This window comes from Heptranchias perlo, chromosome 32, assembly GCF_035084215.1.
Source record: "Heptranchias perlo isolate sHepPer1 chromosome 32, sHepPer1.hap1, whole genome shotgun sequence".
In the NCBI taxonomy this organism is placed as follows: Eukaryota; Metazoa; Chordata; class Chondrichthyes; order Hexanchiformes; family Hexanchidae; genus Heptranchias; species Heptranchias perlo.
In genome coordinates, this window is record NC_090356.1 from 30651668 (window position 1) to 30670513 (window position 18846).

The following is an 18846-nucleotide window of genomic DNA, read 5'->3' on the forward strand; positions in this document are numbered from 1 at the left end:
AGCACAGGTGTTGCAATTGTCTATAGAAATATGGCTAAAACCAGAAGGGTAAAACATAGGACCTTCCCTTTCCACCAGAGGACCTGAGAGGTTCCATAACAACTGCTATCAAGTACCAACCACTCACTTCAATTGGCTGGGGGCTGGTGCCTTACAAATTAAGAATGCTGTGGCTAAGGCAAATAACAGACCGCTGTACTTAGCATACCCCTGCTGAAGCAAACTTCTTAATGCTTGAAAATGCTTGCATGGCTGCTGAGACGGGAGTTGAAGCCATCTTTTAAGAAACTTCTTAGTGGGCGTATAATTCTATGTAATCTGCCCCAGTGTTTTTTGACTGGCATCCTACAATATCTAAAGGTCCAGAGAAAGAAATAGCGAAGATGATAATATGATGGACAGTGCACCTGGCACAGACTGTCTCTGCATTACTGCGGACATATGTGCTCCGTGACCCCAATGTGGCCGGCCGGCAAGTAGCACACTGGGAGCCTGTCCATAAATTGTGTGCAAGGTTCATTAAAGCCCCACAGTGTATTTAAAGTAGCAATCTCCCCATAACGTAAATGAAGCAGCTGAACAGCGCTCTAGTTGCTAAGCACTCATTTAGAACGGATGTTGTAGGAGATGCTGATTAGTGGGGAGGTTTGCTGGTGGATGGCCTTATCCGTAATATAGGGCTGCCCTTTATTTTTGGCACATTTTTACCAGTCTTCAACGGCCAGATCCAGTAAGGGGACTTCACTTCCCAGCAGCTGTAAGTTATAAAAAACTGATGGCTGACATTCCAACCCCTATGGCACTCCCATGTGCTATGTGTCAGGAGTACCACTAAAATATTTAAGTGAGTTGACCTTGCACTGTCATGCAAGGTCATCTTAGTTCTACACAGCCAGCACTTAATTTGCTGTGATTTTGGAGTCACTGACCCCATGGAGTCATTATTGGTCCACTTCTGGATTTGCAGTTGGTAGCACCAATGTTTTAGTCTGAAGCCAATGTAACACTACTAGTAGTTGAATATCTTATAAAAATCAATGAAGAACATGACTCAACCAATGCTTTGTATTTTCAACTGAGAAAGACATTGATGCCCTGTTCTCTAGCCCACAGTCTGACTGGAGGTGTTTGACGCAAGGATAGACGTGTAATGACATTGGGCTACATAGGTCTAGTTTGAAACTTTACCAACTTTTTGGAAAAACTTTACCAAGAAAGAAGTACTTGCATTTATAGAATGCCTTATTATCTTGTCAAAATGTCAGAGTGAATTACTTTTGGAGTATAATGACTGTTGCTGTGTAGGCAAATGCAGCACTATTTTATGACAACAACATCCTGCACACAGCATTGAGATTAATGACCAGTTAACCTATGATATTTGTTGAGGGAGAAATGTTGGCAGGGACACCAGGAGAACTTCCTGTTCTTCTTTGAGTAGTGCCACAGGATCGCTAACAACCATCTAATTTCAATCTACAAACTCCTCTAGCTGCTTCTCCTCCAACTTAATATTTGCCTATTCCATCTTCTTATCAATATCCCCTTGCCCTCCTGTCATTACTCAATCTCACCCTTCACATAAACTCTCCCACCAACATTGCAGCCACACATTTGACCTCGCTATCTCAAGCAGACTCTCAACCTCCAAGATCTCGATCATCAATAAGGCTATCTCTGACCACTTCCTCATCTCCCCTACTAATAACATTCCCCTGCTTTTTTACAACCCCATTACCTTATTAATATGATATTATTAACAAGTGGTAACTTTGCTTCAGTGTTTACAAAAGAGAAGGGTACTGGGGATGAGGTAAATGCTGGTTAAAAGCGAGATGAGAGATAATATAAGCAAAAGGAAAGTAATAAGAGAAGTTAGTTAAGCTAAAGGAGGTCAAGGTGCTGGGATTGATAGGATACATTCAAGGATTCTGAGGAAAATGGGGGAAGAAAAAGTAGTGGTCCTAGAAATTATACTTCAAGGTTCTATTGAGAGTGGATGTGTGCCGGAGGACAGGAGAGTGGCCAATGTAATACCCATATTCAACATGGAAGACACATCTAACCCAAGTAATTATAGAAGTTAGTTTAATATCTGTGGTATTGAAAAATTTAGAGTCATTAATTAAACATGAAATTACTAAATATCTAGATGAAGAGAAAATAATTAAAAGCAGCTAAGACGGATTTCAGAAAGGAAGATTGTGCTTGAGGAACCTGAGGGCTCTTTGAGGAGGAGACAGATATAGTGGATGTGGTATACATGGACTTTCAGAAAGCCTTTGACAAGGTACTACTCAGGAGATTACTGAAGAAGATTAAGGGGTATGGAATTATGTGGAAGATAGCAAATTGGATTAAAATCTGGTCATAAGGGAAGAAACAGAGGGTAGGAAGTAAGGACAGTTTCTCAGACTGGTTCGAAGTGGGTTGTGATGTCCCATTTGGTTCTGTTCTGGTACTGCTTCTGCCTACTGTATAGGTTTGGAAATAGAACTGAAGGGAGTGGTATCCAAATTTGCAAATGTTACTAAAATTGGAGGTATAGTAAATAATTCTGAGGACCAAAGAAAGCTGCAAGAGCCTATTGATAAGATGATGGAATAGGCAAATAGAATTCATTGTCAATAAATGCGAGGTGGTACATTTTGTTTAAAAAAATAATTATACTTTGAATGAGGGAAACTTGGGTGCTATGAAAGAGTAGAAGGATTTGAGGGTTACGGTTCATAAAACATTATGAAAAGCACCATCTTAAGTGGATAAGGGCATAAAAAATGTTAATGGATACTGGGGTTTAGAGCAAGAGGTATAGAATATAAAAGTTGAGATGCAATGGTGAATCTATAAGAAACCTTTGTAAGATCACAGTTGGAGTACTATGCCCAGTTTTAGCCTCTACATTACAGGAAAGATGTTGAGGCAATAAAAAGGTTACAGTACAGATTCATTAGGATGCTGCTTGGTATGAGAAAATATAAATACAAAGAAAGACTCAAAGAATTGGGTTTTTTTTTAGAAGAGGGGTGATTTGTTAGAGGTGTTTAAAATTATGAAGGATGGGACAGAATGGATAGAAACAATGATTGAGAGATATAGAACTAGGGAACATAAATATAAGATTAAATGTGAGATTTAGGACAGAGAACAGGACAAAAGTTTTTTACACAGAGGGATGTAAAGCTGTGGAATGCACTACACAACCCCTGATCTTTCAGATACCTTTCCTGACCCCAATGCTTGCAGACATTGTTTATTGCTCCTTTTGTTAAGGCACCAACCCTCTCCCTTTCAAAACTGTCATTGTCATCTACCCTCCTGAAAAGTTCACCTTTGACCCATCCATCCTTTTCAACTACCGTCCCACCTTGAACTTCCCTTTCCATTTTAAAGTCCTTGACTGTGTCATCACCTCCCTGCTCCAAACCCGACTCTCCCAAAACTTTCCGTTCAAAACCATTCTCTGGCGTCCGCCCTGCTCATAGCACCAAGAAAAAGTCAAAATGACATCCTGTGACTGTGATAGGAGTACATTTTCCTTCCTTGTCCTCCTCAACCACTGAGCAGCATGCGACCTGGTCAAACACAACAATTTTCTCCATCAACTCTCCTCTTTTGTCTAGCTCTGTGGGATTGCTCGTGTCATTCCGACCTGTCCAAACGTAGCTAGCAACATTTCCAGCAACTGATTCTCTTCCTGCCCTAGACAGTCACCTCAAAAGTTTCTCGAGGATCTATGCTGTGTCATGTCCTCCAGCCCCTCGGTGATATTATCCACAGGTATGGGATCAGCTTCTGAAGTATACTTTCAAGCTCTACCTCTCCACCACTTCTGTTGGCCACTTCTGTACTGTCAGGTTCCTTGACTGATATTATGTCAAAGAAGTCAAAACCTCCTTAAAGTGAACACCCCGGAAGACTAAAACCATCATTTATATCCCTCGTTATAAACTGCGCTCCCTTGCCACAGATTCCATACCCTCTCCTGCCCAGGCTAAATCAGGGCTTGGGAAACAATGCAGCTTGATTGTCCTGCAGTTGAGTTCCAATTCCCACATTCTATGTATCACCAAGATGTTTACCTCCCCCTCTGTAACATCCCTGCCTCCGCCTCTAACTCAATCCACTGCTGCTGAAATCCTTATCCAAGCTTTTGTCACCTCTAGACTCAATTGCTCCAATCCTCCTTGTTCCATAAGCCCCAACTCATTTTACCCAGCTGTACAAAGTTCTGCTTGACAGTCACTCCCATGCTCACTGATTTACACTGGTCCCCTGTCCCCCAACACAATGATTTTAATTAATTGCCCTCATCTTCAAATCCCTTCATGGCCTGCTCCACCCTCCCTTTTCAAATTCCTCCATCCTTATGTCCCTTCCTGCATCCTTTGGTCTGCCTATGCTAGTGTTCTGCATATCCCCACTTATCTCTGCCCCACCACTGATGGCACAGTCTTAAGTTGCCATGGTCCTGCTCTCTGGAACTCTCTAGGAACTTTCGTCTTTAAAACTCTTCTTAAATTTATTCATACCTATCTATTTTTACCAGCCAATCTCCCATTACACTGTTCATGGTACTTTGGATGATATCTTGTTTTATAGTTATAGGAACATTATAACATGAAATGCATCATGGATTATTCAGTTGAGAAGGGGGAGCTGTGCTTAAATTGGCCGGTCCTTTTAATGCTACAAGTCCATTTGCTGTAAATAAACAAACTCTGAGGTAATTAGAGTTTAATTGATGTTGATGAGGAAAATTTGTAGATTAGGAGGTGTTTGTAAATTTTTTGCCCCAGTCAGAAGAAAGCACATGAAATAACTCACGTTTAGGCAAGAGCTTGTAAAATTCTGACTCCTGCATGCATTCTGTTGCTTTTGACTTTACAATGCGACATCTGCAGTGTAACAGATGTTCTTAGAACTTTTACAGAGATAGACTATTCCACTAACAACTGCCTATAATAAAAACAGAAAATGCTGGAAAATTTCAGCAAGTGAGTCAGCATCTGTGGAGAAAGAAACTGCCTTATCGTTTTTAAAATTTCTCCTTTCTAAATGCAAACTTCAATCACAATCTCTTGCCCTCCCCCATTCTACACTTGTCTGATCACCATCTTTTCCTTGCGAAGATCTGGCAGTTCTTTCACTCTCCACCTCACACATCCACTACCTTGCTCTCCCACCTGCAAAATTATCATCTCTTTCCAGGAATGATTTTCTTTTAATTCAATTATTATATGCATAGCCGAGATTCTCTGAAATACCTATTACAAGAGAGCCTTCAGTCTTAAACCCTACAGGCTTGTGTTCCACCACCTTCTCCTCTGCAGCTTACATGAGATATAGATTCCATTTCTCTCTATGAGTCCATTATAAAAGATGTGATAACAGAACACTTGGAAGGCATTAACAGGATTGGACAAAGTCAGCATGGGTTTATGAAAGGGAAATCACGCTTAGCAAATCTACTGGAGTTTTTTGAGGATGTAACTAGTAGAACAGATAGTGGAGAACCAGTGGATGTGTGTACTTGGATTTTCAGAAGACTTTTGATAAGGTCCCACACAAGAGGTTAGTGTGGAAAATTAAAGCACATGGGATTGGGGGGAATATACTGGCATGGATTGAGAATTGGTTGACAGACAGGAAACAGAGAGTAGGAATAAACGGGTCTTTTTCCAGGTGGCAGGCAGTGACTAGTGGGGTACCGCAGGGATCAGTGCTTGGGCCCCAGCTAGTCACAATATATATCAATGATTTGGATGAGGGAACTAAATGTAACATTTCCAAGTTTGCAGACGACACAAAGCTGGGGTGGAATGTGAGCTGTGAGGAGGATGCAAAGAGGCTCCAATGTGATTTAGACAAGTTGGGTGAGTGGGCAAGAACATGGCAGATGCAGTATAACGTGGATAAATGTGAGGTTATCCACTTTGGTTGTAAAAACAGAAAGATAGATTATTATCTGAATGGCGATAGATTGGGAAAAGGGGAGGTGCAACGAGACCTGGGTGTCCTTCTACACCAGTCGCTGAAAGCGAGTATTCAGGTGCAGCAAGCAGTTAGGAAGGCGAACGGTATGTTGGCCTTCGTTGCAAGAGGATTTGAGTACAGGAGCAGGGATGTCTTACTGCAGTTGTACAGGGCCTTGGTGAGACCACATCTGGAGTATTGTGTGCAGTTTTGGTCTCTTTATCTGAGGAAGGATGTCCTTGCCATGGAGGGAGTGCAACGAAGGTTTACCAGACTGATTCCTGGGATGGCAGGACTGATGTATGAGGAGAGATTGGGTCGTCTAGGCCTATATTCACTAGAGTTTAGAAGAATGAGAGGTGACCTCGTCGAAACATATAACATTCTAACAGGACTAGACAGACTAGATGCAGGGAGGCTATTCCCGATGGCTGGGGAGTCCAGAACCAGGGGTCACAGTCTCAGGATACAGGGTATGCCATTTAGAACCGAGATGAGGAGAAATTTCTTCACTCAGAGGGTGGTGAACCTGTGGAATTCTCTACCACAGAAGGCAGTGGAGGCCAAGTCATTAGATGTATTCAAGGAGATAGATATATTTCTTAATGCTAAAGGGATCAAGGGATATGGGGAAAAAGCAGAAACAGGGTATTGAGTTAGATGATCAGCCATGATCATTTTGAATGGCGGAGCAGGCCCGAAGGGCCGAATGGCCTACTCTTGCTCCTATTTTCTATGTTTCTATGTAAGATAGTAGCTCCTCACTGCCAGTGGCCTGAACTCTGCCTTATCACGAAAACTTGTGCACGAAGTCCCTGCATTGATGACACTGCCAATTCCTACATGCATTTAACCTGCAATATGTCAGCACCCTTTTCCAAAAGCCAAATGTCTCCTTCCTTCCCCCATTCGACTTAATCGACTATTGTCATTAATTCTGAGCATTAGTCCCAATTGTCATTTTTGTAATGTGTCCTTTTCAAAGAAATACAAAAAAGATTGTAAGTTTTCCAGATGACTATCCATAAGGAATATTCAGTTTAAGCAGATATTTAGCACTCACCCATTTAAGCTACAGAGAATTGAAGACAGTCCCATCACCAGATTTGTAAGAGATAGTGCATTGGCAGCATTCTTGCGTGCAAATTCTTGAAGCTGGACCCGGCCTGCCTGCTCACTAAGAAACAACTTCTTAGCATACTGGAAAATACCTAAAACCAAAAATGCAGTCAATCAGGTAACTACAATGTTAATTCTGGTAGCCATATCTAGAACATCTCTACAGGACATGTGGGATTTGGTGAGAGGAGAAAAATCAGAGCAAAATACTACACTGCTGGTATTATGCATTCCTCAATAGAAAAAAGGAAGTGAAAGTCTGCTCAGGCATAATGTAACTTGGTCTACCTGAAAGGTTGTGGACAAGCAATACATTTCTGGATTTTGGATCAATGTAGACATTTTTTCCCCGTCAACATAAAGGGCTCAAAATTACTAGCTGAAGACCTGCTGTTCAGTCCATTAACAGCAATGACTGAGTTCATGAATTTGGTAGGACCTGTTGGCTAGCAGCTGAGGTGAACAAATAAACAAAACTTGTTGTAAAGGCACATAGCCCAAAGGGAACTTTAGTAGAATATTATTTATTGATAGTACTTTGGATCAGAGAAGGGCTATCATATCAGTAGAGATATTCGCTGTGAAACAAAGAGCAGACTTAAATTTCACTCTAATGGACCACCTTTTTGCACGGGACCAAGAATGGGCATGTGGCAAAACAATCCAATAGGGATGTCATGATATGATTTAATATTCTGATAATCTGGTTACTTTTTGCATCAATATCAATGTTGCAAAATACCATTAAGAATAATCCATAGCAGTTAACTGACATCACAAGAATTAAGATCTTTTTTCTGAAAACATTAGTCCCAGTAAAAAAAAGACTATATGGTCATCTTAATCTTTTTCTGATATGCCATATCTTTGGCTATTGTGATGAATAATTATCATACTGGAAAAAGCAACAAAGCAATAGTTGAATATATAAACAGACATCAGTATATGTAAATTTCAAGACATCCCTACCGCAAAAGCTTGTCTAACATAATCTCAATATATCCAACATTAGCAGAACATTTGTGTAAGTGCAGTCAAGCCAAACTTGTTTTGTATGTATTGCGATTGTTTCTTATGCTGAACCAGAATGCCCTGGGTCAAAAACCGTCATTTATTGTAGTGGCTATGGGGCATTATTTGGTGAATCCAGGCCTGTTATCAATGCATCAGTATGGAGGAAGGCTGAAAATGGTCAGTTTGCCTTTGCACTGGGTCGACACCAGATGTGACAAATACTTATTGCTTTGAGCCCTGGTATTATTATTAAAACAGTAATGACCTTTGAAAATTAAACTTTGGTTATTGGTGGGAATAAGATGGCCACTCCCTTCCAGTAATTAAAGTGCAAAATAAGCTAAATGGCAAATATTATAGAGGGGGCCAACAAAAATGAAGGTTCAGAGCTCATAAATTCTAAGCAGAACAATGGACATTCAAACTTTTGGGGCTGGCTGAACTAATTAGCAATCATTGGGATTAATTCTTGGTTTAGCTCAATTCAGATGTTCACCCTTCTTCCATTCAAAAAATAAACAATCCACTAAACTGTGGGCCAAAGGAATCATGTTCCTTTTTCATTGAAATAACATTTGCATAGCTGTACTAATTAAAATGGATTTTATATTGAAAAGAATAACAAACAATTCTGAAATGTTCTGCTCAGTAACAGTTGTATTTATGTTTTTGTTTCCAAAACCTACTGGTTAACATAACTTTAGAGGGTAAACTCCTGGCTCCAAGCAACTTGTATTTTTGTTAAACACTTCTCCAGTATCTGGTTCCTAGGACCGATTCATTGTTATTATTCCAGCTAAGCAGTAAAATATATGTCAAAGTGGATGTCTCACCTTTCCTTGCAGTCTCCATCAACTGCTGGATAACTTACAGCCTTTTGGTAGCATGTGTTGCCAGTGGTTACAAGAAATCAAGGAAACTACACTATAATTGGAAACATTAACATAGGAGGGCTTTTGTTATTAAAGAAAAAAGCTACTCTGCTTTAACTAAAATCACTAAAATATTAATGGTTTGTTATTCTGGCTTAGATAAATTTTCTTTTTAAAATCAACCATTCCAAGTTTTGCCATTTGGAATCAAGACTCCAAGCAACTACATTATTGCACCATGCAGTTAGTATAGCATGCAGTAACATTTATTTTACTGAAGAAAAACACAAATCACATTTTATTGAGCTGCTAAAATGGATCTTGCTCCTGGAAAATGCCAAGAGTAAGCCATTCCTTCAGTTTTTAAAAAGGCTTTAATAAGGGAAGGCTTATTGATGTAATGTGCTTAAATAGACTTTGCTCTATCAACGATCGCTGCTTTATTCTGCTAAAAGCAAGCAAACATAAGTACTTCAAAAACACAAAACCCTTAGATTCCTATGCATTTCAGCAAACCAGCATGTTAGCTGATGACCCCCCCCCCCAGCTACCACCAACTATATGAAGATCTAGATTAAAGCTAATTCTGTGAATAAAACGCTAAAAATGAATTAGTGTTGGGAAGAAGATAGTGGAGGATTGTTTGTAAAGTATTTGAGAGCCTGGAGGTCCCTTATAATCTTAGTTAAAGCTAACACTTCCAAAGATCATTTTCATGACTAACAATGACAGGGGGAAAAATGTGTGCATACTTTACAAAAACAAAGAAAGCAAAACAAACACAGCAATATTTCTTTCATTCCAAATTATTAGCTGGGATTAATTATACTTTTGAACTATTTACAAATTTAGCAACGAATGGAAAAAGGGTTAAACCATTCAGGTTTGAGTTAAAGATACTTTACTCTTTCACAAATCAGCTTACCACACTGAAATTTTAACAATTTCAACAGCAACTTCCCCAAACCTAACAAGCATATGCCAAAGAAAGGGTTAAAGACTTTTCTCTATCCCTCTCCCGCTGCCCACTCCAACCATTGGACAATGACATCATGCTGCTTTCCCACATTTCCCAACTTTCAAATGTGCGTGCTTTTTAAATACCTAAATGCTAAGCTTTACGTGGGAGAAAGGCTTAAGGTTCAAGTCCTACTATTGTGTTTTGCACCCTGCACTTCACGTGTTTTCCAAAGCCAGCCAAGTTCAAGTCTTTCTCGATCTGAAAGAAAACAGCAGATCAGAGCAACACAGAAGCCAACACTACAGTTTCAAAATGTCTGCTAAACTAGTATTGTACAGAGACCCCGACTCAGAAGATTCTAGGTTTAAAAAATTCCTTCATACAAATGGCATCTGTTCAAATCATATTTCCCTTATATTCAGTTAAATCCCTTATAACATACAAAATAGTCTATGCAGTAGTAATCCGCTGTGGAAAAAAACTCACTATAATTCACCTAAAGGGCAATAGCATCACATGACATGTCAATCAACAGTTACATGACACACTGTCTAAATCTCACAAGTGTGCCCCATTGTATAACAATTTAAAAACGTTAAGATTACCTACCGTAGGTATGATCTTCTCATTCTTTGAATGCAGTTCAATCTCCACATACAAATGAAATGTCTGTGATCTAAACACTGGCCCTGTTAAGATTTTAGCAGTCACCATGTGACCACCACTGCAAATAAGGTCTTATTCTTAAATTGCATCTCAGGTCTTTTGAAACAGGTGGTAATAAGTTAATGCAGTTTTAGTACACATACATGTTGTGCACACCACAAAAAAGCAAGTTCCATATCAGGGAGAATTAAGTTAGACAAAGGTGGCAGCTTTGAATGTAATTCAGCCTCCACATACAAAGAATGAGGGAGACCAATCTAAAGGGTGGTCACTTAACATTCAATCCCATTTGTTCCTCCACATACAAATGAATGCCACCAAAGTGGACAGAAAACTGAAGTAGGCAACTGGAAATTAATACTGAAAGCTGTTTAGAGCACTGTAGTGCCAAAACACGTAATGCCTTGCCATTGCTTTGTGATAGCATGTCAATTCTCTGTGTACTGCATTGCAGGAGAATGAAAAAAAGTCATACATTGGCTCAGAACATGGCCACAGAAAGAATAGAATGTGCATCCCTAAACTTCCATCTCTCTCTCTAGCTTTGAAAACTTCTCAAAAGAGATTATATTTCTTGATCTATAATCAAATTATTAACTCATACCTTGTACTGCTAGTAGTCATACAAAGTATGCTCGTCAGCAGCAGCTAAAATCATACGATAGTTTAGGGAGCAGTAAGTTGTTTTGGCCCACACAATTGGTTTGATGTATAATTGGCTAATTATCTCGCCTGGCTATTATTTACAATCTTGTTCTATACTTAAAGATGACCCTATTGTTCTACAGAAGTATCACTGTGACATCTTATTGTTTAGGATGTTATTCTTTTCAATTCATAAAGCCAGGCAGAGTTCTAGAGGTCCTGGTCACACATCAAATGATAGGCCACCAACCTGGGACATCGTGACTATGATTGACAGCTACTGCTGAGCCCTTTGAAAAGAGGGCAGGGTCCTGGATTGGTTGTAGTCCTCTGTGATTGACAGCTCATGGGGCAGAGACTTCATCTCACAGATTGACATTAGCAGTTCTCAATAAAAAAAAAGGGCATTCCATGAGTGTGCCGCTTCCATCGCTGTGAGACTTTTTGGTTTAACGGTTCTGTGCCAGGCTGACGAGTGAGTCAGGCTAGTTTGAGGCTATAGTTAGTAAACATTATGGTTATAAATTATACATAGAGAGAAAGAATTCTGACTTTGTTGTTTCATTTATTGAAGAGTGCGGGGGAAAAGTATATCTCACCAAATGAAACTGTGTACTGTTTGTTTATATTTCTTATGTAAATAAAACCACACATTAGTTCCAAGCCTGTGCCTTGATTGGTAAGAGTGTTGATCCAGCCTGCCATCTATAAAGGAGCATGCAGCAACACGTGATACATTCCATGCATTCCAGCAGCCTGTGTACACAATAAGGGTTCTCTGTTATGATCCCTGGGGCTTGCTATTGTCCAGATATTGGGCAGAAAAAGATGCCTTTGGAGTGGCTGATAACACTGATACCTAGAAAATCTTTCACAAAACCCCCAAAATTGTGACACCATCTCTTCAACCAAGCTTTTCCATCACCCTTCCTAGTCTCTCTCTTCCTTGATTGGCATCCATTTCCTTATGCCTATTTGTGAAGTACCATGGGAATTTGTTTCAATGTTAAAGGCACTATACAAATGCCTTGGGGCATTTTTTAGGTTAAAGGTGCTATACCATACAAGCTGTGGTTGCCCCAACCTTTTTGGTTAATTATGGCTAGCTGAAGAACATAATGGGATACGTACTACTACCCATTTAGGGACTGGTTGCGTGGTAATGGTCTTATCTAATGTTTCATTACCCAAAACTACTTAGATGGGTGTGAGTCCCTGGTTCTATGTGAAATTTAAGGCTCTACAGTCAAGTCATGATAGAATAGAGAGTAATATTTCTAAAAATAAAATAAACTGATTTTTAGGGGAAAATTTTATATTTGGTCTTAGGATTGCCTTATCTAAATACCAAATAATACAGGGTGAACTAACCATCAAAATATGGAACTCACTTACTTTACAGATGGAGACAAGAGAAAGTGCAATAGCACAAAATCTGGAACTTAAGGCCTTAGGTCAGAATGTCCGCTTGCCGCTTTGGCTCACCAAGACCCTAGGCCAAATCCCAGGGACAACGTTATTACCATAAGGACAGCTTCCTGCACCAGTAGAGGTCTAACAGGGATACCCACCCAGCGGAGCAGACGGAATCTCAGAGTGCCACTCTGCTGTTCTGAAGGGAGGAAACGTAGGCCGATTGAGTTGAAGATTTCAGGCAAGCAATTTTCTTTTTGATCAATCCCATGGTGGCAGGCCCAAAATCCAATGGAAACTGATCCCTCTGGGTTGATTGCCATTCAATTTGTTCCCGGTGGCATCCATTTGCGGCCCAGACAGCACCTACGCTTGCAGTAGGCATAGGTACCATTAGCCGTTATGGCAGCGTATCTGGCATGATTGCTGAAAAGCCTGGTAACACCCACAGAGATGCCCCAAAACTGCAGTTGGGATATGGGGCAGTGGAGGAAGCCCTATACCGCACCCCCCCCCCCCCCCCACCGACCATCACCAGAATCTGCTGTTGAGTATTGGAAGTTGGGTGTTGCCAGCTTCCAATGTTCCCATGAATGAGTGGGATTTCTGGGCTCAACAAATGGATCAGATAGAATTTCGTAACAAGACCAAGCTCCCAAGTCAATATTAAAGGATGAATGCAGTTTCCAAGAGATTGTGATGGCTGCCATGTGAAACCTCAAATAGCGAGGTGACAAACCCTGAGAGCCAGCAGATTGCAAATTAGTCAGAAAAGAATTGCTCCAATCTGATCCTCATTCTGCAAAAAATCAATTGCTGCTTGTATGTAATCACTACAAGCCAGCTGGCCTTCAAGTCCAAAAAGGATGTTTTTCAGTGAATATGATGTTTGAAGCATTAACCTCATCTACTGTGATTAGAAATAACTGAAAGAATGCATTTAGGAATCTCTCTTCCAAAGAAATTGATAGAATAGCAAGCAGTTAAAGAAAGAAAAAACTTGCATATATATCGTTTTGGAAGTGTAGTCAGTTGTAATATAGGAAAACACGGCAACCAATATGCGCACAGCAAGGTCGCACAAACAGCAGTGAGATAAATGACCAGATAATCTGTTTTAGTGATACTGGCTGAGGGATAAATGTTGGCAGGACACTGGGAGAACTCCCTGCAGTTTCTTAATGGTCTAATTTCCTGAAGCAAATCTTGGCAATGTTCTGGAATGTCAACAACATTTTGGGATCTAAACACATTGGGCTCAATTTTGAAAGGGCGGCAGGATGACAGCGGGGGGAGGGGTTCACTGGGCGCACAGCAAACCCAAATAATAAGAACTTACCGTTCCCCATGCGATTGCGACTTATTTGGTGCCCCTTAACCTTGTTTCCGGGTTTGCCATCCAAAAGCTGTGCTGTGGGCGGACTGCGCAACTGCATGATAGGCTGTTAGCTGTAGCATCTAGATTTAAAGGGTCATTGCTCCAATGGGTTTTGCTGGAGCAAAGAGCAAGAAGACCCAATGGAGCAGCACAGGGGCTAGGCTGCTCCAAGGTTCAGCTATGCCTCACTTCAGCTGCTATAGGATGGGGTGAGGAGTAGGGAACTATTTTACCCAATCGACAGGAGGAAGTGCCCTGCCTCTGTCACCAAGAAGGCCTGGCTCGAGGTGCAGAGGTGGTCACCAGCAGTAGCAACATCTGCTGCACTTGGGTCCAGTGCAGGAAGTGTGTCAACGACCTAGGTCAGCAAAAGTGAGTACACTTACTGATTCTCCTGCATTTCGTGTTTCACATCCCACCACCCCCCCAACTCATTGTGTACTGCCAAGACTACTCCATCACATCACTCCTTACACCCACTTAAGGCTCATCCTCAACTTACCTTCACTTCCTGAGCACTACCTCACCTCCCCATTTGTGACCCCACTACTACCACTCACCCAATCCTGATCCAATGTGATGCCTCGGTCTCATACTCACCCTCTGATGCACCTCTTTCACGGTCAGCCTCACCCAAAGCAATGCATTCATCGGCTGACCACTTCACCCTCACTCACTCACACGTCTGTACTTTCTCCCCTTCTAGAAGAAGACAGCGCAAAATGCACGCGAGAGAGCGAGGATTGGAGGGGGGGTCACAACAAATAGTGGTCCTCACAGAAGCGGAGGAGGAGGTCCTGTGGATCAGCCGCATCTTCGAGTGCCTGTCCGTTGGGGACGACAAGACTGGCACCGCACAAACGTCTGGTGACACAACTTTAACATTCATCATGGATTGATGTTAACAATGCTTGGCAGTATGTTCATTGCAACATGACACATCTGTGATGATGCTTAATATTGCCTTCTGTTCTCTTACAGGCCGTTCAATGACTGCAGTGATGGGAGAGGGCGATTCCTCAGAGGAGCTCACGGCCTCTGAGGGCGCACCATCATACCTTAGCGAGCCATCCACCAACGCAGATACTCACACCTCAGTGGGTCCTAGTAGTCAGTTAGATGGGTTGGCACCTGAGTCATCACACATAAGTGAGCATTAGCAGACACTGGTGGCAGGGGCAGCTGTGGAGAGTCCGCGTCGGTGGGCGCACTCCTCTCCAGGCTCTGCTCAGCTGGATGCAGACGCTGAACCCTGGGGGCCATCCTTTAAAAGGAGAATGATCAAGGGACAGCAGCGCATTTGCGAGGTACTGGAACAGGTGCCACGTACATTCTCTATAATAGTGCAGAGGATGGAGGAGTCCAACTACTACAATAGTGGAATGGTGGCACAGGCACATGAGGGAATCTCTGAGACATTGTCACAAGGACCTGAGGGAATCTCTGAGATAGTGTCACAGGGATGTGAGGAACTGTCTGAGATAGTGTCACAGGTAACTGCGGAAATGTCTGAGATAGTGTCGCAGGTAAGTGCGGGAATGTCTGCGATGGAGAGAAGGCTAGCCTCCGTTGAGCTTCAAGCACGGCTCACAGATGAGTCCATTCAGGGCCTTACAACGGCCATTCGAACTCACGGTGAACAACATTCTGCTGTCTTAAACATGCAGACAGAAACTTTACAACTGGGCTTCCAAGGCATCATACATGTCCTCCAATCTGTTCTCCAGCAGGGTGTAGGAGTGGTGCGGGCCAGGTCCAGGAGAGGAATGATGGCGAAAAGGGACATGGAAGTGGGGACACCACTCAAAGCGCTCCCACGAATCACCCGTTGCCCCCCTCTAAACCATTACCCACAATGCTGCCTCCTCTCCGGGTGGCCGATTCTGCTCCTGCACAGTTGCAGGTGGAGCAGACTTATTGCGAGGCCCTGCAAAACAAGCGGGCGGTGATCTGCCTTATGCACTTGTGTGTAGACGACAGAGAGACCTCGGCGATGTCACCCTGGAATGATCCGGAGGCGAAGAAGTTGAGGGCAGTGGTCACTTTAACCGCAACAGGTTCAAGGTAAAAGGCGGGAGGTTTAGAGGGGATTTGAGAAAGAACTTTTTCACCCAGAGGGTGGTTGGAGTCTGGAACTCACTGTCTGAAAGGGTTGTGGAGGCAGGAACCCTCACAACATTCAAGAAGCATTTGGATGAGCACTTGAAATGCCATAGCATACAAGGCTACGGACCAAATGCTGGAATATGGGATTAGAGTAGACAGGGCTGATGGCCGGCGCGGACACGATGGGCCGAAGGGCCTCTATCCGTGCTGTATAACTCTATGACTCTAGGTAATGAGATGCAGCCAGGCCCAGCCGGGAGCAGCTCGTCACGAAGGAGGCTGCAGATGTCTGCGACCACCTGGTGACTCACTCTCAGCCTCGGTATGCACTGCTCCTCAGAGAGGTTCAGGAAGCTGAGCCTCGGTCTGTAGACCCTCTGACCAGGGTAGTGCCTCCTGCGATGTCGCTCCCTCTGTTGTTGCCCTCTCAGCTCTTGTGCAGGTTCCTGTGGTGCAGCACTGTGTTGTGGAACTACAAGTGGCGGAAGTGCACGTCGTGCCTGGCGAGGATGGTGATGTTGCTTGTCCTCGGATGTACTGGTGAATGCAGCCATCGCGCCCCTCCCCATCCTGATGGTGTCAGTTTGAGGGGGCGAAAAGTTGGTAAATATGTGTAAACAGAACAATTCTGAGTGGAAACCAAGAATTTTCAGTCTAAACACAAAGATCACCCATCCAAAAGTTTGTCTGAGAGAACTGAGTGCCCTGCTGCAATAACTCACCTTTTATCCCCATATGTCAAATGGCTCGTTCCCCATGGCATGTTTCACACAGCACAGGAAACACGCTGAGGCAGCGTTGAAATCGCTTGCCTTCATACCTAATTGTATTTTTGGATTTTTCAACTAGGTTAACTAGTTGAATTGGTGCTTTAAATATCGTCCCATCGGCTTTAATTGCCAGCAGGACTTCCGAGTTCGGGAATGGCGCGCGGACCCGGATGACTCTGGGTCGTGCACGTTCGTAGGCAAGTTGGAGCCGGGATTTCTGCCCGGTCCTGGAAAACGTGATTTTTTTTTTGCCCCACCACCGCTCCCATACTTTCATTTTAAAATCAAGCCCATTCTTTGAGCAGTACTTTGTCAATTTATAGAATTTCTTAGATATTAAATGCAACATTTTTAAAGCAAGTAGACATTAAACAATGGGTGGAAGCCTTGCTGACTTGAAATGTTGATGGGCTACCAAATGTGAGACAGGACAGCCATGAGATTGTTTATTTTTGCATGTTACTGTAGCTTCTGAACAATGAGAAACCCCCAGTGGTTGGTTAGCTAAAATGGTTCTATCAGTGAGAAAAAGTCTTTGGGCATCAACATTGATGGTGTTCTTTGTTTTCAATCAATGGCAGTAATGACCCATTGTTGGTTAATGAGATTAGAAAAGGCTTTTATTCACACAAATTTAGGCAGGACTCAAATATGCCAAACTGGGGTGTGTGAACTCCTGCTGCTTGTAACAGCAGAACCAGAACTGGCTAGTTAACTTAGAAACAGTTAGATTAAAAATTAATTTTCACTTACGACGCTGGCAGTTTTGTTTTTATGGTATGAGGAACAAAAGGAAATTCTGGGATTTCACAGTGAAAGCTGTAATCTGTTCATTCATGTATTTCATGTAAAATAACCAGTTTGTTGATTCTCAATTGTGCCTTGTCTCGGTATAGTGTTTTTCAGTTCATCTTCCTATAAAGAAAGGAGAACCCATGTGGCAGCATGTGCAAGTTTAGAGTAGTCGGTACATGCAACAGGGGTTCTATGTTATGCTTCCCGGGTTGTGCTATGGTTTAACTAGATGCTGGGCAGTAAAGGTGTACTCTGGATTGTAAGGGCATGAGGTATGTTCACAGGAGTAAATGGCGACGCTAAACCCTGGAGAATATCTAATATAAAACTTGCATAAATGTAACAATCATCATGACATTTGGATCTAGGTAACCCCATCTATCAAAGATCTTATGAATCATCCTCATGTACTTTGCCTAGGCTTAAAGTACCACTGTAAGATTCTGCACCCTATAAAGTGTTGAGCAGAAGTGGTGATGAGGCCCAAGGTGTGCCAATGCAAAATCTGCACTGTGGAGTCACATTCTTCTTGGTTATATACACTGTGGTCTTATCTGAACCCTCGTACTACCGTACTGTAACTCACTTCTTGAGGATATTGCTTCAATCTTGAGTTTTTTTAGATGTTAAGTGGCTTGTGACTGCATCTGTGTACCTTCAGCATAGATGGGCATTCTGTATTAGGGGAAAAAAGCCATACATAAGAATGAGAGACTGCAGTGGACCGTACAACAATAACCCACTTAGCATATCTGTCTCTATTTTGAGGCCTTAACTGCCTTCTGATATGTCTTTACATGGATGGACTCAGGGACCATTCTGTTGGAAGATTTTAACTGCAATGATCTTGAGTCTTCCATCCAGAACCACAAAGATAGCTGTTGCTGTAAGACTCCAGATTCCACTTGTGTATATGAGCTGCTTGTTCATGAAGCACTCATAGAAGTGAATCTATGTCTAGCTCTGTCTGGAATCAAACACCTATGATAGGCACGCCCTGTGCAGCATCTATTAAAATTATCTTCCAATTGATAAGGAATAGTTTACCTAGGATACAGAGAACTTGCTGGATTGCTTATTTTTACTTTCACAGCTTTTGGAAAGGAAGTTTGAATGAGAAGACCATCTAAA

The 18846-nt window shown here is 42.2% G+C and overlaps 1 protein-coding gene across 2 annotated transcripts in view; it reads right to left on the reverse strand.

The window, feature by feature from the left end:
- tmem269 (transmembrane protein 269) overlaps positions 1–18846 on the reverse strand; it is a 142914-nt gene that overhangs the window by 69226 nt on the left and 54842 nt on the right. For both annotated transcript variants that reach the window (XM_067970124.1, XM_067970125.1), the window contains exon 3: positions 7040–7187. In XM_067970124.1, coding sequence (XP_067826225.1) covers positions 7040–7187 — 148 coding nt within the window. The remainder of the gene's footprint in view (positions 1–7039; positions 7188–18846) is intronic.